The sequence below is a fragment of the Spodoptera frugiperda genome, chromosome 10, assembly GCF_023101765.2.
Source record: "Spodoptera frugiperda isolate SF20-4 chromosome 10, AGI-APGP_CSIRO_Sfru_2.0, whole genome shotgun sequence".
Classification (NCBI taxonomy): Eukaryota; Metazoa; Arthropoda; class Insecta; order Lepidoptera; family Noctuidae; genus Spodoptera; species Spodoptera frugiperda.
The window spans coordinates 3,257,409-3,285,290 of NC_064221.1; the positions used below are offsets into that span (position 1 = coordinate 3,257,409).

The 27,882-nt window shown below is 35.6% G+C and overlaps 1 protein-coding gene and 1 long non-coding RNA gene across 3 annotated transcripts; one reads left to right on the top strand and one right to left on the bottom strand.

The window, feature by feature from the left end:
• Positions 1-25: 25 nt before the first annotated feature.
• Positions 26-26,705, bottom strand: LOC118277417 (SCAN domain-containing protein 3). Its single transcript, XM_050696299.1, has 2 exons — positions 26,499-26,705; positions 26-2,307 (listed from the first exon to the last, which is right to left on the bottom strand). Exon 2 carries the CDS (start codon positions 2,301-2,303, stop codon positions 501-503), a length of 1,803 nt encoding a protein of 600 aa, XP_050552256.1. The 5' UTR covers positions 2,304-2,307; positions 26,499-26,705; the 3' UTR covers positions 26-500.
• On the top strand, positions 2,338-9,864 carry LOC118267534 (uncharacterized). Of its 2 annotated transcripts, XR_007705685.1 has the most exons (4): positions 2,338-3,333; positions 3,646-8,315; positions 8,529-8,740; positions 9,223-9,864. It is a non-coding gene; the product is annotated as an uncharacterized LOC118267534 (long non-coding RNA). The 2 variants fall into 2 exon arrangements; XR_007705684.1 differs by lacking the exon at positions 9,223-9,864 and having other exon boundaries at positions 8,529-9,197.
• Positions 26,706-27,882: the final 1,177 nt, after the last annotated feature.

The following is a 27,882-nucleotide window of genomic DNA, read 5'->3' on the forward strand; positions in this document are numbered from 1 at the left end:
GCCGGTGTGTGTATTTCAGCATTAATGCCTGGTTTCATGCGGAATGAACTGAGAACTTTTTGCAAACAACGTTTTGACGGTAATATAAACATTTTCTTCAAAAGATTATATGATTTCGGACTTTGTTTATAGATGGACAAGGCCATTATTTTTTCATTTGTGGTGTATCGTCTTCCTCTTGGTCTCTTAGTGCCCTTCAATTGCAATTTCATAAAAAGGATGATGCAAATCTTTGTATGGAATCTGGTACCCGGTCCAATAGTGATGTGTGATATGTCGTTGGTAAGGTACTATCTTCTAGAACAGTGGTTCTTAACCTTTTTGTCATGACGGCCCATTTCACCAAATGTTTGCTTTGCCGCGGCCCACCTAGGTGGTTTACCTAATAGCTATCTAATTCTAAACTATACTAAAATATCGAAATTAAAGGTTATGTGATAAAGAAAACTAATACAATTTAGTACTCGGTATTTATTCTGGAAAACTCGGAAACTTAAAATTTAATGAGATTTTTGTGGTTGCATATTCTTAACTAACTTCTGTATTCTCGGTTCCGTGTTACTGATCGCCAATCGCATGTCGGCAGAGGCGTCTAACCGGTTCCGATGCTTGTTTTTAATAATTAGAAGCGTCGAAAACCCCTGCTCGCATAGATATGTGGATGAAAATAAAGTTAGGTAACGGATTGCAATGTCTCGAACCTTCGGGAAAGATAATGCTTTTTGAGTCCAAAAATCTTCAATATTTACTCCTGATTCGAAGGTATCTTTCAAATTCGTGTCATGCTGCAATTCAATCACCTCTTCTTGAATTTCATCAGCGACTTCGGAAACGTTAACAATGAAAGGATTCCTAATCAGTTTTTGAATACTTTTGTCCTCACATTCAGGAAAATAGCGATTGAACTCACTTTTTAAAGTAGTCAAATGGAGCATAATATTCTTCTGAATTTCTTCTTTAATGTCTGCGCCTTGTCTGTTAATGATTTGGTTGAGCGTATCAAACGCAGAAAAGTTATTTTTTTCGACCTTATTGGTCCATAGCTCTATTTTAGCAATAAACGCCCTAATTTTATCTTCATATGCAAATATGTTGCTCATGCCTTGCAACTTCAAATTTCCTGATCCTTGCAGTTGCAGGTTCAATTTATTTATTTGTGCAAAAAAGTCGACCAGATAAGCAAAACGTATTTCATATTTGGGATCACAGAACTGATCTAGCAACTCTTTATTTTCCTTGTTAGTTAAGAATATTTTGACTTCCTCTCTTAGTTCATACAACCTAGCCAGCATGTTTCCTTTTGAAAGCCAGCGAACTTCTGTGTGAAAAAGCAGAGTTTCGTGTTCAGAGTTCATGTCAGAACACAACTGCTTGAATAGACGAGTATTGAGTGCGCTCTTCTTAATATAGTTAACTACTTTTATAGCTGTCTTCAGAGCCAAGGTAAAATATTCCGGGAGCGTTTTGGCAGCTAATGCTTGACGGTGAATAACGCAGTGCGTCGTAATTGCGGATGGATTTTTGGTTTTTACCAATGTAGCAAGTCCAGAGCGAGAACCAAGCATAGCAGGAGCACCGTCAGTACAAAGCCCGGCAAGCCTTTCCCACATAAGTCCATGTTTCTCAATATATTGACTTATTGCATGCATAACATCTGCACCTTGAGACGTTGTTTCAAGCTCCTGAGAAAATAATAATTCTTCTATAAACTTATTATCGTCCTCCAAAAATCGAATAAATACAAGTAATTGACAGCATTGCGAAACATCGGTAGACTCATCGCATTGTAATGCAAAATAAGGGCTGTTTTTAATCTTGTCAATAACTTGGTCTTCAATATCATTTGACATTTTTAGAATGCGCGACTTAACTGTGTCATTAGAAAGCGGTATTTCACGAATTTTCTTTACCGCTTCCGCGCCTAAAAGCTCTTCTGCAACTTTGAGCATACAGGGCTTTATTAAAGACTCGCCGATTGTGTGTGCTTTTTTCGATTTGGCAATCAATTTTGAAACTTCGAATGATGCAGATAATGTCTTTTCCGACGTTGCGTAACTTGTTCCACTGGGTCCAATTTTCATTTTTTTAAGATTTGCTAGTTTGCCTTCAAAGAATTCTCGCGGACGGTCACAAAACTTCGGATGCACGGTCTTCATATGACGTTCCAACTTATTCGGCTTTAAAGCTTCATTGGAAAGAACAACTGCGCATAAAACGCACTGCGGTCTAGTTTCTCCATTAACTTCTATTGAAGTAAAGCCCAGCTTAATATAGTTGTCATCGTATTTTCTTTTCGGTGGCATTTTTCTGAAACCGAAGTTTCAATCTTAATACGGGCGGGACAAAAAGTGCGATTTTTTGACAATAACAAACAAAAACTATCTTCGTACCTACGTTATGTACTTTATTACAAAGATATTATTTTTCGAAATAACTTCAGTAAGAAAGATTTTTTTATTTGAGTTGGCACATCTTAATGTGCCAACTCAAAACGGCACTAAAATCTGCGTTGTTGCAATTTAATAAATTTTGAGATAATTACTACTGCAGAATATGAAATAACACTATGAGATTATAGAATTTTATTATTACCTATTACTTTCATCACAAAACATTAAATAACTCGGAAACTAAAACCTGTTTTTCACGCGGAACGTCACTTACCTGTATTGTGCCAATTTTCAAATAAAATGCATTGTCAAAGCAGTGAAATAAGCCTCAATTAAAAAGTTGTATGATTTAAATTCGAACAAACAAACCTACCTACCAACACACAAACAAAACAAGTCAAATATGACTCTTTTTAATTGTTCATTCAAACCTAACTTAACCTACAAAAATACCTAAAGATTTTCCTTTTTATGATAATAGGGTATATGCATGTATTTTTTAAATGTTTTTAAATGGTAATTTACATCATTATATAAATGTTAAAAAAAACCAGCACCAAAAAAAAAAAGGAATTCGGGTAAAAAAAGCAGTTTTAAAATAATAGATTCGTAACTGCATTTTAAACGACCGTCATTTTGGCGCGCTCGCGTGACGTCAAAGTCTATAATAACAGTTGAAACTGCAAAGTGTTTTGGGTCATAATTTGTATATATTTCGTGTTTTACGTGAATTCACTTCAATTACATAATGCAACAGGATAGTAAACCGACTTTTAAATATTGTATCGTGCCCAAGTGTAAAAATACAAATAGAAATGCACCAAATAAAGTATTTTTTCTTGTCCCGAGAGGTGAGGACGTAAGGAGAAAGTGGTGCAAAATCATGAAAAGGGACATGATATCTCCATCAACTTGTTTATATTGTTGTGAAGATCATTTTGACGTAAGTAATTTTTCTTTCAGAACACTTTTTTTGTTTGTTTAGCTTTGCCCGCATTATAACCTCTATTCATCACACACAACATTTACAACCTAACTCGAAAAAATGTCACAGAATCACAGATCTGTAAGCATAAGTAACAAGATTAGACTTACTAGTTAAATATCCCATGAATTTCAGACTGATATAACAAGTACAGCATACTGCAAACTAATATTTATTTTAAAAATGCTGTTTGATTTATTTATTTTAAACATTTTAGACATCATAAATCCATTTCTAATTTACTTATAAACTTTTTATTGTTTGTTTTAGTTAGAAGAAGACACAGCTAATTATATTCAGTACAAAATAATGAATATACAGGAAAAACAGAAAACTGTATTACGATTGAAGAAAGGCATCCTTCCTCACAAATTTCAGTGTCAAAAGAATACTACACCACAGCCGTCATTGGAGAGGCAAGCTTACAAAAAGAGAAGACACTTAGAAATAATTGAAGAAGCTTTATCTGCTGTGCCTGCTAAACAAAGTGTCAGCACTCTAACTGTATCATCGCAAGTTGATCATGAAGAAGCAAGTACATCTTCATCTCAGATATACGCAGAGAATATAGAAATGAAAAACCTTTGTGAAGCTGGTTGCAGTGCTTCATTATCTACTGAGAACAGAATATATGTCGATAAAGCTGTTCAAGTGAATAGTAAAAACTATTACCGAAGTAAAGGTGTTAATATTAATTTTTGTGCCAAGAAAAAAACACTGCGACATCTCCATTTAAAATATCAAAAAAAACCATTTCAACTTCCCCTTTAAAAATAACTCATACATCTGCAAAAAGAGTACTCTGCAGAGATAGTGATAGTATTGAATCAGTCTCTTCTGCTCAAGTTACTGTGCTATCATCATTATCTTCCGAACCAGATATAAGTTCATCACAATGCAGTTGGGCTGAAGAGGCTGATTCATATACTGAAGCACAATTTAAAAGTCAAATGCGTACTTGTACTTTAGTATCGATTGAAATGGAACCTAAAATGTTGATAGGTTTACCAAAAAAGTCATACTATTTAATAAAACTATTAAGTGATAACATACCTCTACCCACCGTAGATATTTTAATTACTTTAAAGAAAATAAAATTAAATGAGTCTGTCAGTATCTTAGCAATGCAATTTGGATATACGCAGAGTACAATAAGCAGAATTTTTAAAAAAGTGTACCTGTATTGGCAATGAAGATGAAGGAACTTATTGCATGGCAAACATCTGCTAAGGTTTTTAAAAAATTACCTATAGCATTCAGGGCCAGGTATTCTAATGTTATTTCTATAATAGATTGCCTAGAAATACAAATTGAAAAGCCAACGAATGCAGTCTACCAGTCACTAACTTGGTCGCAGTACAAAAAGTGTAATACTTTGAAGTATTTAATTTCTTGTACCCCTGATGGCTTGGTCACTTTTATCTCTGATGGCTACGGAGGCAGGGCAACAGATGTGATGATAGTGGAAGACTGTAGTTTTCTTAACTATTTACAACCTGGTACTGCAATTATGGCAGACAGGGGCTTCAAAGACATATCCCACTTGTTAATTAAAAAGAATTGTACTCTTATACGGCCCCCTTCTGTTAGTACGGCTACCGCTTGTACCAAAGAAGAAGTAAAGCAGGCAAAACGAATTGCTGCATTGAGAATTCATGTTGAACGCGTCATAAGTAGACTAAGAGAATTTCATATTTTACTTCCTCATGCATGTGTTGACCACCATTTAGTCCCTGTTATAGATGGACATTATTATAATAGCCTGTGGTTTAATAAATATGCAAGATTTTTTAATAAAAAAGTAGATTTATTTAATTTTTGTTTTATTTCTACTTATTTAAATATTACAGGAAAAATGGCATTGGCCCAAAAAATAGTACATTTATGTAAGTAGGTTGAAATTGGGGTTTCTGGATCAGATGGGATCCAGAAACACCCAATTTCAACTATCATTCACATATTCGAAAGTAGGGGTTCCGAGATTAGATCCAGAAACACTCAATTTCAACCATCATTCATATATTCGAAAATAGGTGCAATGATTTAATTATTCATGAAATTAATATTAAGGTATGTATTCTGCGACGCACCTGTATACGTGTAATGAGCAAGTGTGTATCTGTGCTAATACAACTTATCCATTCAGTATTCAATTGTGTATTCGATAATTCAATATCATCTATTCAGCACATTGCAGTGCAAATAATTGAATGCGGTTATACGTTCTCCGATGTCGTCTTATATAAAGCTTACGATATACGTCAGTGATGCGATAACTTATTTATGTCATTTCCACAAACAAGGTACACAAATATCATTATTAAAACTAGGGAGGTCCTGGGTTTGGTCCTGATTCGAAACAAGTATAACTAAGTATAGTTTTCTATTAGTAAAATATAAACACGGTTACACAGATATAGCTTGGTATGTAAAATGATGTATGTATGTATATATGTATGTCTTGATAAGTTAGACCTTATCAAGGTATAGCACCCTATCTACTTCTACAGGAATGATCTATTTACTTAAAATTTTATGACGTAGAAATAAAAAGCAAATAATATTTAGAATGATTATATTTTAAATATCAATTACATGAAGTTGAACTTAACTTTTTAACTATTTTAGTAACTAAATACTCAGTTGAACTCATGATTTCATCAATATCGCTTCGCACTAAATATTGTATATTGACGCTTGCACTATCTGGATCACTGTCTATTTCGTCCATATGACGACCATCCACATCATGTACAATTATTTTTATTATTCGGCGAACGGTCCCGGACTCTTTACGCATGACAAAGGATTTGTTTTTAAAAGATTTTGATTTATTTTTTTTCTTCTTTAATTTTTCCTTTTCTATTTCTTGCTGTCTACTCTCCTCACATGCCTGTGCCGACACTTCGGCGTACCAGCTCTCTCGGTCTTGAGCATAGTAAAATGGATTAAAAACTGGATCTGAGCTCTCTATCAAATTCTGAAATAAAAATATGCATGATTTTAATTGCGTTATTAAATAGAATTCATTGTTAACATCGATAGTCGTTTAGATACTTACGTTACGTTGTTGGTCAATGTTATCTAAAACAGGACTGTAGGAAGGTGAGCGTGACATATTCAATTCTACGTCTAGACTTTGTTAAATACCTAGAAAAAAAAAAACACTCTAAATTAATATTTCATTTACTATTATTTTATCTCAAAAAGATAAATAAAAATAAAAACAACTATGATTAAAACATAGTGTTATGTAGAAATAAATATTGACTTATGTACTAGACATATTAAATAATGATTGTACCGTCTGATAATAATGTTGGTAATGTTTTTTAATTGTTGGATAAAATACTGAGAAATAATATTAAAACTTACCGATATTACACGATAAAGACAGCTGCAACAGTCAGGTGTGTTTATCGATTTTTCTCTTTATATATAATTTAATTGTAATCTATAGAGTTCAAAATCGTACGTTTTTGCTAGGTATTACATTCTATACGAAAATGGTGTGATGAAATTGAAAACATCTCAACACGTGCCCAACAACTTTGCAATGTAAGTTGTAATTCTTTTTAAGGGATGGATCAAAACATCAAAACAAAATAGCAATATCGATATACTATTGTTACGCCTGGCTTTGCCCGCTATTATTAAACATTTTTCAAAGTTATAATTTTTATATATAATAAAAAGATAAATAAAAATAAAAACAACTATGATTAAAACATAGTGTTATGTAGAAATAAATATTGACTTATGTACTAGACATATTAAATAATGATTGTACCGTCTGATAATAATGTTGGTAATGTTTTTTAATTGTTGGATAAAATACTGAGAAATAATATTAAAACTTACCGATATTACACGATAAAGACAGCTTAAATAATTTTTCTCTTTATATATAATTTAATTGTAATCTATAGAGTTCAAAATCGTACGTTTTTGCTAGGTATTACATCCTATACGAAAATGGTGTGATGAAATTGAAAACATCTCAACACGTGCCCAACAACTTTGCAATGTAAGTTGTAATTCTTTTTAAGGGATGGATCAAAACATCAAAACGAAATAGCAATATCGATATACTATTGTTACGCCTGGCTTTGCCCGCTATTATTAAACATTTTTCATAGTTATAATTTTTATATCACCTGAAAAAAGAAGGTAATATTTTTATTAGTTATTAATTTACTTATAAAGAAGTGTCGGTACATCTATCTGCTGGGATCGAATACAAGATTGAGTGAATCGATATATATCGATTCACTTAATCTTATGTGGTGTGGTTTACACCTTCAAAAAGATTTAAAATTATTGATGAATCAGTACTTCTATAAAAAAGTATTTTATATTAAAATATAAATATATATATATATATATATATATATATATATCCATAAATATTCTATTCTCTCTTAAAATAAAAGTTTATGAAAACATCACTGTCTTTTGCTTGACGCAGTCGGGTAAAAATTTTTACAGTAAGCTAAACTTATTGTAACCACAAAAGAGATAGGCACAGAAGGTTGGCTCCATACAACGAGTGACGACAGATGCATGTAAACATAGATGGGTACGTACATCAGTTGCATGGATCCATGGCAAGTCGTGAGCCAGTGCCCGCGCTTCGCTTTTATGTTCGTTGCATTATTGCTCAATATAGGGAGCTGGCCTTCTATACTTATCTATTTTGTGACTTGTAACCGTGTAGTATTACAATATTGAAGACAATGTAAACTATCGTATTTGGATGCAGTCAACTGACACAGCATTTTGATTACACGTGCCATTTTTCATATTTGGGATAATATGACGTAGATTTACCACTATTTAAGAGGGTAGCAGTTGAAGTTCGATTGCAATACATTTCTACAAGGGCTAGTAGAATCACTGACTACCTACGAGATTACCAGTATCTACCAGATCTACAAGATGTAAGTAACCTTGGTTTACATAACCTTATTATCTATTATACAATTACGCTATTGTCCAATCATTCTACTATTCGATTATTCTACTACTCGATCATTCTACTATTCAATCATTCATTAATTGAGTAATATAATAAAACATACAAAACAATTATTTATCCACTTAATAATAAAATACTAATACTGTTTATTTAATAAACTTTACTTTACTTTCAGGTCCACGCAAATGGCCGATCAGTTGTTCCCGTCTTCAGATGAGTCAATAGTTGACGCTCCAGTCCCAGTCAAGACCAGTAAAAAGAAGCGGAAGACTGCAGAGAAGGCATCGGGTAGCCAGCCTACCGCTAGTAAGAAGACTAAGTCGAGAGCTACGGTGCGTGATCTCTTCGGCACGGATAGCGACGATGACGAACTGGATCACAGCGTCGGTAAAAAAGCACCACCTATCTATTCCTATGTTACGCGTAGGCTAGCTAACGGTTTCTCACGACAAATTGATGAAGAGAAAACTGGGGCTTTTTATATTGAGCTAAAAGTTTATAATAGTGACGAAATCGAGCGGGTACCACCAGTCAATCGATGGCGGCACTCCGTTATAACTATCAAAAATAAAACTAATTCGGACACCGAGTCCTGGAGGCATTTAAATGCATTCATAAAGGAGACAAGGAAAGAATTTAAAAACCGTACACCTACTTTTATAAGCTCGTACCAGTAGAATTAAACAGCTGTATAATAAAGAATAGATAATGAAGTACGTAATCATAACTCTCAATTAATCATTTATATGGACCTGTATAATCATTAAACTGTATTTACTAATTAACCTAAGACAACTATGTATTTTAAATGTAGTTTTGTTTAATTAAATGTATGTATATCTTATAGTATGTATCATTTTTCTTTTCAGTGAAATCACCCTCTACTGATTCACCATCAAGTTATATGTATTGTGATAAATGTAAAACAGAGATACCGAAACCTGAATTCAGATATCATAAACGAACTAATATCCATAAATCGAATTGTTTGATAAAGTCAAAGTTTGAACATATTGATATAATAGCTACAGCATTTAAAAACAGAATAATGACATATCGCTTAAACCCATCTATAGAAGACGAGTACCTCCTGCCGGAGGCGTTCTTAGATGGAAAACGAGACGATGTTTATAAATTAATTGAGTTATCATTATTAAAACATACATGTATTAAAGTTAACTTTGAGCTGTTTGCTTACTTTGTTTTACCTAAATCAGGTGAGCAGCAGCTGAAGTCATTTAATACAAAATACGAAGTTATTTATAAGAGTACTGATTTTGATCAGATTTATTTAAATATGAGAGAAACTTTTAAGATGAAATTAACTGAATTTGAGCACTGTGAATCGGGATGGTCATTCACATCACTAAGTCATTTAGAAATAAATATAAATAAGTATTCTCCCATGAGAGGTGGATCTTATATAGAACTACCCGTTGTTATTAAAAATACGAAGAGCTGTATAAATGTCTACAATAACGATGAATATTGTTTTTTATGGAGCATCTTAGCAGGATTTTATTTCCTTAGTCGATATTTAATATAAAAAACAATGTCAAATTTTAAGAAAGTTATTAAAAATACGAAAGCTATATATTTTCGTCCTTCAACCCCATGAATATTATATACTTACTTGCAGTCAATAATTATTTAGGACAAGCTCTTATCCGCATTTTAATTCGATATTTAATATAAAAGGGATGTCATTCCCACCATCCGCCAAAGACATCAGGTTGTTTGAAAAGAATAACAGTAATTTAAGTATTAATATTTACGGATTGGATCAACATTACACTGTAACTGGTCCTCTTTATGTGACAAATTTTAAGAAAGATAAGCATATTAATTTATTGTATTTCGAGAAAAATGACAGAGCTCATTATTGTTTGATCAAAGATCTTTTACGCTTAGTGAGACGTCAAGTTTCCCGTCATAAAGGTCGAATGTATTTATGTGAGACATGTTTGCAATTTTTTACTAGTGAAATGAAATTCCACTCTCATGCCTGTTCTAAAATTATAACATTATTACCAGACAAAAACAGCACGTTACAATTTAAGCATTTTGAGAGACAGCAAAAAATCAATTTTGTTATATACGCGGATTTTGAAAGTCTATTATGCAATTATGATGAAGAAAATACTAATAAAAATACTATAAAAAATAAATTACACCTGCCTTCATGTTTTGCATATTATGTATGTTGTTCACATGACACTAGTTTAAATAAATTTGTTACTTACACAGGGACAGACTGTGTACAAGTGTTTGTCAAAAAATTAATTGAAGAAACAAAATCAATACATAAGGTTTTGATTACTAAAAAAGCTATGAAACCTATGACTCCAGAACAAATGAATAATTATCGTAGTGCAAGTAGATGTCATATTTGTAAAAATTTATTATTTGATGACAAAGTGCAAGATCATGATCATATTACATCAGAATATAGAGGTGCAGCTCACTCACACTGTAATTTAATTTATAAAGTCTGTCCATTCATACCTGTCATATTTCATAATTTATCTGGCTATGATTCCCATATATTTATCAAGGAATTGTCTAAATATGATGGTGAAATAAAAATAATTCCAAAAACAAAAGAAAAATATTTATCCTTTACAAAAATTATTGAAACTGATAAATGTTATAAACCTTTGCAAATTAAATTCATAGATTCATTCCAGTTTCTTAGCACAAGTCTCGATAATCTGAGTAAAAGTTTAACAGACAGTGATTTCTTAAATTTAAAATCACATTTTCCTGATGACAAAAAATTCGAGTTAATACGAAGGAAGGGTATATATCCATATGAATATATTGATTCATGGCAGAAATATAATGAGACACAACTTCCACCAAAACATTGTTTTTACAATAGTTTGCAAATGAAACATATAACTGATAGCGAGTATGAACATGCGCAAACCGTTTGGAATTACTTTAATATTAGTAGTCTTGGTGAATATACTGATTTATATTTAAAAAGTGACGTATTATTATTATGCGATATATTTGAAAATTTTAGAAAAATATGTCTACAGCATTATAATCTCGATCCTGCACACTATGTAAGTTCACCTGGTTTAAGTTGGGACGCCATGCTCCTTTACACGGGTGTTCAACTCGAGTTGATTCATGATTTAGAAATTTATAAGATGATAGAAAAAGGAATACGTGGTGGACTAGCACAGTGCTCTCACCGATATGCTAAAGCCAATAACATTTACCTCCCTCATTTTGATGATTCTAGACCGTCGTCATATTTAGTATATCTTGACTGTAACAATCTTTATGGATATGCAATGACTAAAAAATTACCTATATCAGATTTTAAATTCATGACAAGTTTCGAAATGGCCAATTTTTGTTTGTTTGATATTCCTGACGATGCTGAGTACGGTTACATTTTAGAAGTTGACATGATGTATCCAGATAATTTACATAATTTACACAAAGATTTGCCTTTCGCTCCGGAAAAGTTCATACCCATAGGAGGGAAAACAGAAAAGTTAATCGCGAACTTGTATGACAAGTACAACTATGTTATACATTATATATATTTAAAAGAATGTATTAGACATGGACTTATTTTAAAAAAAATTCATCGGATACTCCAATTTAAACAAGAAAACTTTTTAAAAAAATATATAGACTTAAATACTCAATTACGTCAATCAGCTAAAACATCATTTGAAAGAGATTTCTTTAAACTTTTGAATAATTCAATATTTGGAAAAACTATTGAAAATAAACGAAAACAGGTTGATGTTAAACTGGTGACTAAGTGGAATGATAATAAGAATAGAACAAATAAAACATTATGTGCTGAGAAACTAATTGCAAAACCAAACTTAAAAAGTATTAGTGTTTTTAGTGAAGATTTTCTTGCAATTCAATTGGATCCTGAAAAACTTGTTTTAGATAGACCCATATATGTTGGCTTTGCCGTACTGGAATATGCTAAACAACATATGTATAATTTCCATTATGACTTTATTAAAAAAAAGTACGGTGACAATGCAAAACTGTGTTATACCGATACTGACAGTTTATTATACTTAATACATACACAAAACTTTTATAAAGATTTGAATGATAATATATTGAAATTTGATACTAGTAATTTTGACATTAATAATCCTTATTGTATACGAAAGTTAAACGATAAAATTCCCGGCTTGTTTAAAGATGAATTAGGTGGTGATGTAATAACCGAATTTATTGGATTGAGAGCAAAACTGTATTGTATTAAATCACTGAAAACACAGATTAATAAAGCTAAAGGTGTATCAAGGCCAATTACAAAAAGTTTAAAAATATCTAACTATAAGAAAGTTTTATTTAAGAATATTACTTTTAAATGTAAGATGAATATGATTAAATCAAGCAAACATGTACTGTATTCACAGGCAGTTAATAAAGTAATTTTAAATAGAATAGATGATAAAAGATTAGTTCAACCAAATCAAATAGATACATTACCTTGGGGTCATTGTGATTACATATGCTAGAAATTTTGTATTATACAATGTATACTGCTATGATTCAAAATATATAGTTGTATCTTAAATAAAGATAAGATTTGCCTAATAAACTATACATTTGGTTTATATTTGACTTTTATTTCCTACAGACTTATATAAATCCTGAAACCTATAACAATCATCATTTTGCAATGAGAATCTTGTACTCAACACCTGTTTGACTTAATATAACAAAATAAAACAAGTATATATGTGTCTGTTAAGTAGTTTTTGAATTAATAGGTAAGATGAAGTTGATCAAGCAACCCATATCCCTCAGTGTTAATAATATAAGATTAAATGACTCCGTTCACCATATCAGACATAGCGCTTTATTACCGAATACCATTCGCTGTATAATGTGTGGTCCATCAAACTGTGGTAAAACGAATGTTATGATTAGTTTACTACTGCATCAAAATGGGCTCAAATTTAGAAACCTTTATCTTTACTGTAAAACTACTTTTCAACCAAAATACCGTTTCTTGACTGAAGTTTTAAAAAGAGTACCGCAGATTAACTTCTACGAATTCAGTGATGATAAAGATGTAATTTCTCCGAGTGAAGCATTAACGAATTCTGTATTTATTTTCGATGATGTTGCATGCGAAAATCAAGTAAATATCCGCAATTATTTTTGTATGGGTAGGCATAAACAAATAGATTGTTTCTATTTATCTCAAACCTATTCAAAAATTCCAAAACAATTATTACGTGACAATGTTAATTTTCTTATTATATTCAAGCAAGATGATGTGAATTTAAAACACATTTATGAAGAGCATGTTAGTTCTGATTTACAGTGGAAAGAATTCAAGAATATTTGTCGAACTGTTTGGAGTAAACCTTATAATTTTCTACTTATTAATAAAGAATCGTCACTAAATAATGGAAGATACCGACAGAATTTTGATATATTTTTTAAATTTGACTGACTGTTTTACATATAAGTAATTAACATGCCAAATCAAATTCAGTATAACTTGTTCTTTAGCTGAACGTAGTTGTTATATATAATATAACATGGAGAAAAATATTAAAATAGAATTAATGAAGTCTGTAGACTCCATAAAGAATAAAATAAAACAAATGAAAAACCAGGAACACTCAATGAATTTGTCACTTGATAAAATGTTAAAACCTGTCACAGATCCCCTTAAAACCCTTGTTGATTCGAATAAGACAATAGAGAAAATACAAACTTTTGAAAATACACACTCTAATTTTGAAGACATGGAATTGGATGACATTAATACTAGTTCATCAACGAAGTTTGAAGAATGCTACGATCCACAACCGAATCCTATACAGATCGTTAAAAAGTCTCCCCAGACGGAATTAGTGGATGATTTAGAAATATCATTAGAGGGTCGTGATATCCATGATATTTATGATGGGGTAAATATACCATTTGGAATAAGGAGTGCAAACAAAAAATTACTAATGGGTAATTCAATAGTTTCATTTTCTAAAATAGATAGTGTGAATGATGACAATGTCGTTTTAATTAAAATTGGTGACAAAAGCTACAATTTAACCCCTGGTTTAAAAGAACTTTTACTTCGAAGAAAACCTGATTTGAAACTAATATCGAGCAAAGATAAACTTGTCTATAAAGATATGTTGCATTATACAAATGCACATAAGAGAGATTTTAATCCCAATGGGCAAATAAGAGGCGATAAAGGTATAAAATATCGTGAAATAATCAAACCATTGTTTTCTGAAACGTTAAACAATAATGTTGTCACTAAATTTGGAAGAAGCTTACCAACCCTAAAGAAATACAAAAATAACACTGACTTGGTATATTGGGATGATCCTAACGAACTGGTTGACAGATTGAAACTATTAATTGCTTCGCGAGATGCCGGTAATACAAACCATGATAATGAAATTTTATCAATAATCGAAGAATTAAAAGAAGCTGGCATAATTAAATAATAAATAGTCATATTAACATGCTTTTTATTCAGTATTTTAGCTGAATTCAAGGCAAATATACTAAATTGTGAACATGAGTAAAGCTGACGTGGTAAACGAAATTCATAAAAATGCGAGGGTGAACTATCCACGAAGACGTGTTATCATGAAAGATATAGACGACTTGTGGCAAGCAGACTTAATTGATATGCAATCAATTTCAAAAGAAAATAAAAATTACAGATATATTCTTGCTGTCATTGATACATTTTCGAAATATGCTTGGGCCTTTCCTATGAGAAGTAAAACCAAAGAAGATATGTGTAACTCTTTCAAAACTTTGTTAGATAAAGGACGTGTTCCTAAAAATCTGCAAACAGATAATGGAGCAGAATTTTATAATAACAAATTTCAGAAGCTTATGAAATCGTATCATATTAACCATTATTCAACTTTCTCAACAAAAAAGGCTTCAATAGTTGAACGATTTATCAGAACATTGAAATCGAAAGTCTATAAAGAATTTAGTTTAAAAGGCAATTACAATTGGGTAAATAATACCCTCAATGATGTTATTTACAAATACAATCACACTCACCATCGCACTATTAATGAAATCCCTGCTAATGTGAACAATATTAATAAAAAACTGATATTAGAAAGGTATATAAAATTGTTAAAAAATGATAATTTAAAAAGCAAGTACAAAGTAGGTGATTATGTACGTATCAGTAAATACAAAGGAACATTTGAAAAAGGTTATACTCCCAACTGGTCAACAGAAATATTTAAAATTCGTAAAATACAAAATACAACTCCTATAACTTACTTAATCGAAGATACTATCAGAGGTCAGCCTATTTTAGGTGCATTTTATACACAAGAACTTCAAAAAACAAAACATCCCAATGTATATCTAGTCGAGAAAGTTCTTAGAAGAAAAGGTAACAGGGTTTTAGTAAAATGGTTAGGTCTATCTTCAGCTGAAAGCAGTTGGATTGATAAATCGAATGTAATATTATAAAACTCGAATCACGTAACTATTTATTACAGTATTCAAAGCAGAATCATCAGTCTTATAATGTGTTTTGGAGAGAGTAGTCTTCTCAATTGGCTTATTAATAATATACCATTTGAATTACATTTACCAGGATATAATTACTGTGGTCCTGGTACTAAATTAATAAAAAGACTTACACAAGGAGATAAAGGTATAAATAAGTTGGACGAATATTGCAAAGATCACGATATTGCATATCACAAATCATCAAACTTAAAGGATCGACATAAAGCTGATTTAATTTTGTTAAAAATGGCAAGAGAGCGAGCTGTTGCTTCCGATGCCAATATAGGTGAAAAACTCGCAGCTCGCTTAGTAAGTAAGGCTATGTTAGCAAAAATTAAAACTGGTTCTGGTTTGAACAAAAAGTATTCTCCAAAAATTATACCTGGAAAAGGGTTAAAAAGTAAATTAAAATCTGTTATTACAAAAGCAAAAAGACACATAAAAAAATTAAAACCTAAGACCAAGAAAATGGCTATAGAATTAGCTATTGCCGCTACCAGAGAATTAGCTGATGATTCATCGATTAAGCTCCCTCGTATTATTCCTATTCCAAAAACTGGCGGAGTACTACCTTTGATTCCTATTTTTGCGGGATTATCAGCGGCGGGGGCTTTAGCAGGCGGTGCAGCTGGTATTGCTAAAACCATAAATGAATTCAAAATGGCTAAAAAGCTGTATGAAGAATCGAAGAGACACAATGAAAAAATGGAAGCTCTATGTATTGGGAAAGGACTACACCTTAAACCACATAAAGGCGGACTTGGAATTTTTGTATCAAAAGAAAAAACTAATAAATCGGCTACCCAAACGGGCCTTAACTAACTTTGACATTTTAAAGTACGGAAATAGAATTCCTTATTTTAGAGGTGTCTTTATGAGAGATGAGCTCCCTAAATATCCTAATAAAAAAGAATGTGGAGTTATTAATTTAGATAGTTCTAAAAATCCTGGTTCTCATTGGGTAGCCTATGCAAAATATAATGATTATGTTGAGTATTTTGACAGCTATGGAAATCTAAAACCTCCGAAGGAATTCATAAAATATGTTGGTTCCAACATACAATATAATTATGAAAATATACAACGTGATCACCCCTTCAATTGTGGACATCTATGTTTAAATTTTTTAAAGAATTTTTGGTATAATCAAGAAATAAAATAAACAGGATCATATAAAAGAGTTCAGTATGCAAGCATGTCTACTACGATTACAATCTCTGGAAATAAATCAGAACTGGTCTCGTATTTTCAACCACCTCTTCATTTATCTGATCAATACGAGTGCGGTTTACTATACTTTTCAGTAATAAAAAAAGACCAAACGTGCCCGTTAATAACAACAGTTTAACAGCTGTAATCAGAATCGAATGTGATCTTGTGCACGGTTCATATTACAACGGATTACCGACTCATTTTATTCATGAATTTATATCTGATACTGCTCCAGGTCGCAGCTACACAGAAATACCTCAGAACGTTATTTACTTCCCAGTGAACAAAAATATAATTTCATCCATATCTGTCAGGATCGTAGATCAGTTTGGTTACTGCATTGACTTTGGTGAAGAACATATTCAATTACGTCTTCATTTAAGAAAAGCAAAATGATAGTATATAATAAAAACCCTCCAGTGAAAATAAAACGTCCTATTCCGTCAACAACCGTTAAGGTGCACAGACGTAAGAAAAACGTGAAGAAATTGACTAAATCAAATAAAGATTTTCTTAAAGCTTTAGGGTTTAAAGTATGAGTATACTACAGATTACTGATTTACCACACTTTGATAGTTCAATCGAAAGCTATGAAGTCCATTCATACAATCCCTACAATAACAGCTTTAGAGAAAACGATGAAATCAGAATCCCCATACATCAGCAAGACATATACGTGCTACCATCAGCCAGTTCAATCTACATCGAAGGCCAGGCAAAGCTGTTCGGTAAGGATGGGCATCCGAGCAAGAAAACTGTTACGTTCACTAATAACCCTGTTATGTATTTGTTTCAAGACATCAGATACGAAATGAATGGAATTGAAATAGATCGTATAAAAAATTCCGGAATAACATCAACAATAAAGTCATACATCTCATTAAATGAAGCAGAAAGTAAAGTTGCTGCATTGTGGGGTTGGAATTTAAACGGGTTCCAAAGTGATGGGCATTTTAGCGTTGTGGTGCCATTAAATAAGATTTTAGGGTTTGCAGAGGATTATAATAAAATTGTAATAAATTGTAAACACGAACTTATATTGAATAGGAGTAATTCTAACTTAAATAGTATTATTCTTACTGATGAAAACGTCCAGCTTCAAATAGATATACAAAGGGTTCAGTGGAGAGTACCACATATAAAAGTTTCAGATAGAGAACGTTTAACACTTTTAAAGCATTTAGAAAGAGATAAACCTATTCAGATGGCTTTTAGAAATTGGGATTTATATGAGTATCCTTTACTACCTAAAACCACAAAGCATTCTTGGTCAGTAAAAACTGCTTCTCAATTAGAAAAGCCCCGGTATGTAATTTTTTGCTTGCAGACTAATAGAAAAAGTAATAAATCAAAAGACAGCTCAGTATTTGATCATTGTGATGTGACAAATGTAACGCTATTTTTGAATTCTCAATATTACCCTTATGAACCTTTAGGTTTAAAGTTTTCTGAAAACAAGTACAGTATATTATATGAAATGTATGTGAAATTTCGTCAGTCGTATTATAGCAGCCCAATCGATCCCTTGCTTGATCTGAAAGATTTTAAAGAAAAAGCACCACTTTTTATTATAGATTGTTCAAGGCAAAATGACTGTTTAAAAACAGGTCCGGTAGACGTAAGGTTGGAATTTGAATGTTCAACATTAATACCAGATAACACAACTGCCTACTGTTTAATTATTAACGATCGACTTGTGGAATACAAACCGTTAAGTAACATTGTGCGCAGGCTATCATGACTGCAATTGTAGATGTTCAAGGTTTCAAAACAGAAGCTAATGAATTTATAATAAAGGAGATTGCGATATTATGCGATAAAAAAATACAGGTATTTCTAATAAAACCTCCATTTCCATTTTACAATTTGACTAAACAAGAACGGCGACAAGTAAGTTGGATTGAGCGCAATAGAAAGATACACTGGAATGAAGGAATTGTGCCTTACTCAAATTATCAGAATTTGGTTATAAATATTTTAAGAGATAAATGTGTTTATGTCAAAGGTTCAGAAAAAGTGTCATGGTTAAGAAACATTGTAAATAGTACTAATGTTAATAACTTAGAAGATAAAGGTTGTCCTAGTTTATTAAACTTATATAAAGAATATGAAAACTCTCATGATCTGTATAGCTGTATTAATCATGATTCAGTATGTGCATTAAAAAATGTTTTCTGTTTAAATAAATGGCGTATAGACAATGTAGTATAAACACTCTAAGTAACTAATAAATTTTTGAAATAAATATTTTCTTGTTTTATTCCTTAAAGGTCGATTATATAGTAATTCCCACAGTTCATGGTTTATTTCTCGAACAGATGATCGAATCAAACGTATTGGCTAAGTGAATACAATGAAAACCATATCAGGAAGTGCATCGAATGAATGATGAGTGATGTCATACAACATGCTTATCGTTAAAGTAAACAAAGGGCATGAAGTAGTCCGCTATTTTGTTACATATTTGATGACACGTTTGTGACGAGTGATTGAATATGAGTACATAGTACCTATTTTTGAATACAGTAAATAGTAGGGTAAATTGGGTGTTTCTGGACATGCATATTAAAATGAATAGATAAATATAGGAGCCACTAGATCATTCTTTTCAATTAAATGAATGATAGTGAAAATTGGGGGTTTCTGGATCTCCTCTGATCCAGAAACCCCAATTTCAACCTACTTGTGTATTAATCTTTCACACATTTCTTTATTATAATCCACTTCAACAATAGTTACATTTTTCGATTTCTCAAAATCAGTGTGAGCAACGCAGAATAATGCCTTATTTTTTTGTGATAAGTGCATTTGCAACTGCACCTGTGCCATGCATTTCGCAGATACTTCATTATTTTTTATATACTGGCAAACTGATTTTTCAGATGAAGGGCATTTAATTTCAATACTGTAATCATCAGTTTCACCATCAGGGGAAGCACCCATAATGGGATATAAAGGGCTTAATATGATTCCACATTTTTTTATTTTTATTTTCTTAATTTTTTGCACCACTTTAATGACTTCACTCTCTAACTCTCTGCCTCTTTTCATGGCATCCGTGTCACGTAATTTTGATGCTCCCATAATAGTTTCCGTTAAGGACCCTTCAAAACTTTTGCAATGGGCTGCTTCATACGCTTTTGAAGCGGTAATTCTTGCATACCGCAGCTCATACCATAAAGGACAGTCTCTTTGATTTATGGTTGCTTGTGCAGCTTCATTACACATTTTTGTATGCATTTGTTTCTTACAATAGTCAATAAACTCTTGAGGGGTCTTTGGTTTGTCCTCCTGCACCATACTAACCAAATAATGAATGGATAGTTTTTCAATATCGCTGGGTTCATTATAATATTTCGTCAGTTGATTGTCTGTGTCACCAACTTCTTTACTATATTTTATTAAAAGAGACAAGAAACTTTCCCCGCTAGAAGTTGAAGCCTGTGCTATATTAGCATCGCATACAGGTTGTGGCTGCTTCTTGGGTATGTCACACATATCCTTCGCCTTAATAAATTTAAGACTTGTGCCCACTGATGACAATTTTGACTTTTTCCAGTAGCATTTTGGAGGCTGAGTCACCCTCGTCCGTAGGAGAGCACCCTTAAAAAACTGAACCCCTACACGTGGCCTCTGGGTGGTGCTAAACAGGTGACACTCAGGTGGTAGGTTTCGGCCGACGGCATTATAACCACCCACCGAGCAAAACCGTGTCGCCAAGCGGCCTAGCCGTGTTCCGCCACGATGCTCGGTGACGCCGCACGAGAGGATGGGTCGAAATGTTTGTTTCACTATGGGTAGACCGATCTGGCGCGCGCTGGTGTGGCTGCATCGGGTGGCCAGTCGCGGAGGGTAGCGGGATCAGTGGCACGGTGCACCGCTGGCCGACCGCAGATAGTTGGGGGCCCAATTAGCGTGCTAGCCACACGTGAAAGGCTGCCCCGCCATCTAGCGAAAAATCCCACGTATACGCCATCGTGCCGGTTGGCGACCGGAAGAGAGGGCCCGATGGATTTACGTGGGGGGGCTCGGGCGTCCCCGCAGTCTCCAGGCTGGCCTCCCATTGATGTGGCTAACTGCAGTGCGCGTCTGGGGTCGCCTGTGTGGGGGAACATTTCACTGCCATCCTCTCAGCAACTTATTTACGATAATGAAAACGAGAGCTAAGAAAAGGGTTCAACAGCGGCTGCACTCCTCTCCCTCAAAGTGCACCTCTCCAACATCCGAGGCTTGCACTCAAATCTCAATGCGGTCCATCACCATCTGGAGACTGAGAACCCAACGCTCTTGTTTCTCTCGGAGACCCAGATCAGATGTCCGTCGGACGTATCATACCTGAACTACCCAGGCTTTTCTCTGGAGCACAATTTCGTTCCCCGTGCAGGCGTATGCCTATACGTCCAAGACGGCGTCTGTTACCGGCGTCTCCGAAACTTTGAGGACCCCAGTTTTTCAACCTTGTGGATACTGGTGGACACAGGCATAGAGAAAATCCTCTATGCCTGTGTCTACCGGTCGCACAGCGGAGATTTGGAGACGACCAGATTAGCGCAGCACCTTGTGGAGACGGCGGATGCGGCTCGGCAGAGGTACCCTTCGGCCCAGTTGGTGTTACTGGGGGACTTTAACGCCCATCACCAGGAGTGGCTGTTCCCATACCAGTGCACTGACCATGCTGGGAGGGAAATGCGTAAGCTTGCGCTAACGCTTGGCCTGACCCAGCTGGTCCAGGAGGCCACAAGGGTGCCCGATGTCGACTCGCACACTGCCAACTGCCTAGACCTTCTGCTGACAACTGATCCAGACAGCTACTCGGTGTCAGTATCTTCACCCTTGGGTAGCTCTGACCACTGTCTGGTGAAATCCGTATCCACGTACTCCCCACCGGATCCTTGTCCCAGAGGATCTCGGCGGATGTGGCGGTACAAGTCAGCAGATTGGGATGGGATGCGATCCTTTTTGCATCCTATCCTTGGCGGCCTGTCTGCTTCTCTACTGAGGACCCGTCAGCTTGTGCGGATGCCATAACAGGGGTGTTGCGTCAGGGCATGGAATACTACATTCCATTCTCGGACGCGACATCTTTCGGTGGGACTCGTCCATGGTTCGATGCCGACTGCAGACGTGCTGAAGCGCGAAAGCATGCGGCATACTTGGCATGGGCGGATGCCAGGCGTCGTAAGGCTGACGACACTCTTCAGAGGAAGAGAGCCTATAACAGGGCTGCCAAGTCATGCAAAAAGGCATTACGGATGGCCCGGTTCAACCACATTGGCCGAATAGGGAACAAACTGGCTTCTTACCCAGCGGGTAGTAAAGCATTCTGGTCCCTGGCCAAGGCGGTTGAATCGAACTTCTGCCGCCCTTCACTCCCACCTCTCCTGGGGCCTAACGGGACGCTGGCACACACCGCGGTAGAGAAGGCAAACCTGTTTGCTTCTCTATTTGCGGAATCTTCACGTCTTGATACTGGTGGCGCTATACCTCCTTCTCTAAATAACGTATGCGAGACGAAAATGTCGAAAATTCGCATCCGACAGAAGGAGGTGTATAAGACGTTGCGTAATCTCGACGTGAACAAGGCCAGTGGCCCCGACGGAATCCCGGCCGTGGTTTTTAAAAACCTGTGCGCCTGAGTTGTCTCCAATCCTGACACGCCTGTTTCGACTTTCCTTGGAGACTGGTCAAGTGCCGGTTGCATGGAAGCTGGCCAACGTGCAGCCTGTGCCCAAAAAAGGTAGTCGTGCCGACCCTAACAATTACCGACCAATCTCGGTCACGTCCATACTCTGTAAGAGTATGGAACGTGTACTTAACAACAGGCTCCTGGCATACCTTGAAGGTAACGACCTCCTCAGCGATCAGCAGTATGGGTTTCGCCGCAACCGATCCACTGGGGACCTTCTTGCGTATGCCACCCACATTTGGAGCGAGGCCATCGAGAAGCACGGGGAGGCAATAGCGGTCTCTCTCGATATATCGAAGGCCTTTGACAGGGTTTGGTACGACAGCCTTATCGGCAAGCTTCCTGCATATGGACTTCCCGCTGATCTGTGCAGATGGATTGCAGACTTCCTGAGGGATCGGTCAATTCGAGTAGTCATAGATGGCTGCTCGTCTGACCAATTTGGTATCAACGCCGGAGTCCCTCAGGGGTCAGTACTTTCAGCAACGTTCTTTTTGCTGCACATCAACGACCTGCTTAAGCCCGGTATCTTTGGGTATGCAGATGACAGCACAGTTGTTTTTTTTTTTTTTTTTATATGTTTATTTACATTTGTTCTCCACGGACTCTTGGTCCGTGCCCTTGTCATACAATTTGTTTTTCTTTTTACACTAAATTTTATCAATATGGTATCTACCTTACACACTACAATTAACCACAACTATTTTCAATTATAACTACAAAAATACTTACGATTAACATATTTGTTTGTTTTTTTTTTTTCCACTAAATTAAATTTACCGGCGGCTCTGCCAAGTCAGTCCACCGGCGCGCTGGGAGAGCCGACCTGTCCCAGCAGAAGGCACTCGTTCACGAGTATGACGTGTGTGTCAGCAATTGATCCGGTCAACCATTTTGTTGGGAACGGAACAACCCAACACACAGCGCCACCGACTGTAGGACATTTATGTGTGCATGACGCCTCAAACCCTGTCGGGTGGGCTGACTTCAACAGAGCTTACAGAAGTCAAGGAGTTAACAATTATATAATTATGTATATAGCAGTTATGTACTTATTTACGCTTTCCGCATACACATTACCCCCGCCATATAATTTTTTATTTTAGTCCAAGGAACATTTCTCACCCAAAAGCGCCCCCACAACTGCCGCGTCTCTGTGTTTGATGGCCATTTTCAGGTTGTAGTCCACAATCCCATGGTCGCTCTCTTCAGCAGCCCTTCTGATTAGTTTACTTATCGCGTCATCACAGTTGTCCGTGTAGTAGATGCAACTGTGTGTGTGACGCGATATTGCAACTACTGCACAGTTGTTGAAAGGTATGTGTCCGATGCGCGGACTAGCGGAACACAGATCCAGTCTCTAAGAGAATCCATGGTCGAACGGTTGAACTCGTCCTTGAAGGCGGTCTCCGATTGGGGTGACGCCAACTTGGTCAGGTTCAACGCTACCAAAACCCAGGCGTGTCTATTCTCTGCCAAACGGAGTCAATTTCCGCTGGCTCCTACTTTCCGAAATGTATCCGTTCCAATATCGGATCATCTAGAGCTTCTTGGCGTAACTCTATCGCCAACGCTAAACTTCGGCTCTTATATAGAGTCGAAGGCGCATCTGGCTGGTAGGAAGTTGGGTATCCTCTCGAAGGTGAGACGGTACTTCACACCAAAACAACTGCTGAGCCTGTACCAAGCGCAGGTTCGGTCATGTATGGAGTACTGTTCTCACCTTTGGGACGGCTCGGCTGAATACCAGCTGGATGCGCTCGAACACATTGAAAGGCGTGCCAAGAAGCTCATCAACGATGATGCGCTTGTGGAGGCCCGGCTTCAAAGCCTTGAACACAGGCGCAAGGTCGCAAGCCTTTCCGTTTTTTACCGGATACATTTCGGAGAGTGTGCGGGGGAATTGCACAACTTGATTCCCCCTAGTCCTTTTCATCATCGAACCACAAGACAATCGGCGAGGCGTCACCGCTTCATGGTAGATATCCCACCCACTCGCACGAAGCGCTTCGCTTCAAGCTTCCTTGTGCGAACTGCTAGGGAGTGGAACTCCTTGCCGGAGTCTGTGTTTCCTGATGGGTATAACCTGGGTGTCTTCAAGGCCCGAGTGAATAGGTTGCTTATGGGCAGACGTGCTCCACCGTAGGCCGCATCATCACTTACCATCAGGTGAGATAGCGGTCAAACGTCGACCCATTAAATGTAAAAAAAAAAAAAAAAAAAAAAAAAGCATTCAATACTGGTGGAAGGTGGCTCTTCACTGCGTCTATGTACCCAGGCTAAAAAGGCAATGGCATGTTTACACCCTCCTGTAAAATAATATTCTTTATGTAGGTTGGTATTCAATAACAATGATTCAAAAAATTTTTGCTCTAACATCTAAACACAATAGTACTTAACACAAAATTCACATAATAAACAAAAAATAAATACTGTTACCTACCCTTGTGAGCTGCACAGTCTTCACATTGTACTGATAAAACAGTTTCTTCAGCCTCATCACACACAAGTGTTACAGAATAACACTTCTGTCGGACATTGTGTTCTGGAGTTATTCGAGCCTTCACAGTGCATATATTACCCTCCTGTTTCACTTGTACATATCCAACTGCAGAATCTCCATATGTTTCTCGTGCAGATCTATAAAAAATAAAACAATATAGAAATAGGTACATACAATCGAGTTTTGGTTTTACCGGAAAAGCGTTTTCATCTAATAAGGTATTTTGATACCATAAAGTACTTAATGAAAGTGCAGTGATCGCTAGCAGTTCAAGCAGTCATCATCATCACCATCATCCCGTGTTAGTCCAGTGCTGGACAAAGGCTGAGCCCTATGTCCAACCGTGGACATAAGCCTCAGCCTATGTACTTATGAGAACTTGAGGGAGTGCAAGGCACGCCACTTATACTCAAGCAAAGTGTCAAGTTAATGATACAAAGCAGCCTCAGCTTCAGATAATATGTTTTTCACACAATACAATAAATAACCTTAAAATGTTCTCCCATTCGCATTTTAAGGTTATGTTATTTCCAGGCTATTTCTATTTACTTATAGGTAAAAATTATCCAAAGAAGGCGTCGAAAACCAAATAAATATAATATTTATTGTGTAATTACCTTGCTGCTTTCACTCCTTTTATTTCAGTAGACGTAAAATCCGAATTTGATGTGAAATACGCGGTCATCATAAACACATCAATTTTTGGAAGATTGTCCGATTGTGCCTTGACGTAACCAATATCAGTCATTTCCTGTGACTTTCCTGCCACTCTTTTACGAAACAATATCACTTCAATATCAACTCAAAATCACAAAAAAACTGAATTTCGTTGCAAGCATTCAACAATAGCACTTGTTGATATTTGTTATTATAGACTTTGACGTCACAAACTACTCTGACCAATAGCAATGCGTTTCAACTAATTTGAATTTCCCGCTTATTTTGTGCATTTTGCAATAATTATTTTCTTATTCAAAACAAAATTATATTGAAAATTATTGATAGATTTATAAATCTAAAGGAAAAGAGATTATATGAAAAAAAAATTATCGTTATTTGAATCATGCGCATATACCCTATTATTTAAAACTTTGTACACGGTACTTACACAATAAGAATCTTACCAGATTTACAATGTGACGAAAATAAAGTTAAAATACTACGCGCAATAGCTAATTATATGCGAAATATACCAAACAAAATAATAAGTACCTATTCACTTTACTTACCTAGCCTACGTAGTATCTGGAGTAGTTACTTTTTGTAACTCCCTTCGTAGACTAAGGATATTTTGCTTTGTCCAATATAAAAAAATATACAAACAACTGAAGTATTCAATAGGTATCACCAAGGAATTTTTTATGCGCTCATTAGCATTAATAAATCTGCGACGATCAAGTGACAAGTGACGATCAGAAAACCGCGCCCCCCGCGCCCGCGCGCACCGCCGCTCCTGCCCGCAGCGCCGCTCCCGCCCGCGTCGCGCCCCGCCGGCCGCGTCCGCCATCCCCGCTCTCGTGCACCGATGATCGCGTTTCGCGCCGCGCGGTTTACGAGGACCATAGATATAGAAATAAAAACTTAGGGGGTCATCGTCAGAGATGGCTTCGCGGCCCACTTGGAATGCCTCCGAGGCCCACCAGTGGGCCGCGGACCACCGGTTAAGAACCGATGTTCTAGAACAATGATTGATATGGCGCTTGTCTTTATTTGTAGTCCGTTCTGAACACCAGACTAATATGTTATCAAGGCAATGTGGATTTTCCGTTAAAAAAATAAAAGGAAATCTTAAAAAATAATGAATGAAATGAAATACTATCATGTTTCCTTTGTTTATTTAATACCTCTAATCACAGGTTACAAAATGATACATTACAGGTTACACAAGTAGGTAAGTTTTACAAAAAAAATGTAACAATTAATAAAGAAAATAACATGTGGGGTTTAGAAAATCTGATGATGACAATATTATAATGAAACTCATTTACCTTATATAATCATTCATCGTCTACCAACAAATCGTTAAGGAACAAGGCAGGAGCTACGAATCCCTCATGCCTGGCATATCCTAAGTACCGTCCGGTTGGACATGTACAATAAGATTGTGAAATATTATTATCATTATTATTTATCAAAATATAACAATAGTATCTTCTTGCTCGAATGTGTCGTGATTGGATACGGCCTCGCATGAGCCATGAGTCTTCGTTTAAACCAAAATCAGGCAAGTCTTCTAAAGCATTTTGCCTGTATACTTCAATGGTGTACACTCCATTTTGAAGGTGCTCACTGCAGTACGATCGTGCAAGCTTTACTTGGTAGGTACCTAAAGCCAACAAAATAACCTGCTCTTCGGTGTATTGTGGGAACTGTACATCATTTGCTTCTAGACGCACAAAGTCTGCTCTTCTATTGTTCAGTCGTTTCGTTTCTACGTAATTATATAGAATATTGGGTGTATCAATCTTCCTCCTTATTTCTTCTACAAACATATCAGCGTATTGGTTGTTATCGATGGGTGCATGGAAGTGGTTCATAATGGCGGCAGCGATTTTAAAATCGTTAAAGAAATGCATCAACGCATTATTAAAATATTTTTGGCGGAACAGTTTG

Bases quoted from the DNA above. Each gene is read 5' to 3' on its own strand.
- LOC118277417 (XM_050696299.1), bottom strand. From the start codon at position 2,303: ATGCCACCGAAAAGAAAATACGATGACAACTATATTAAGCTGGGCTTT.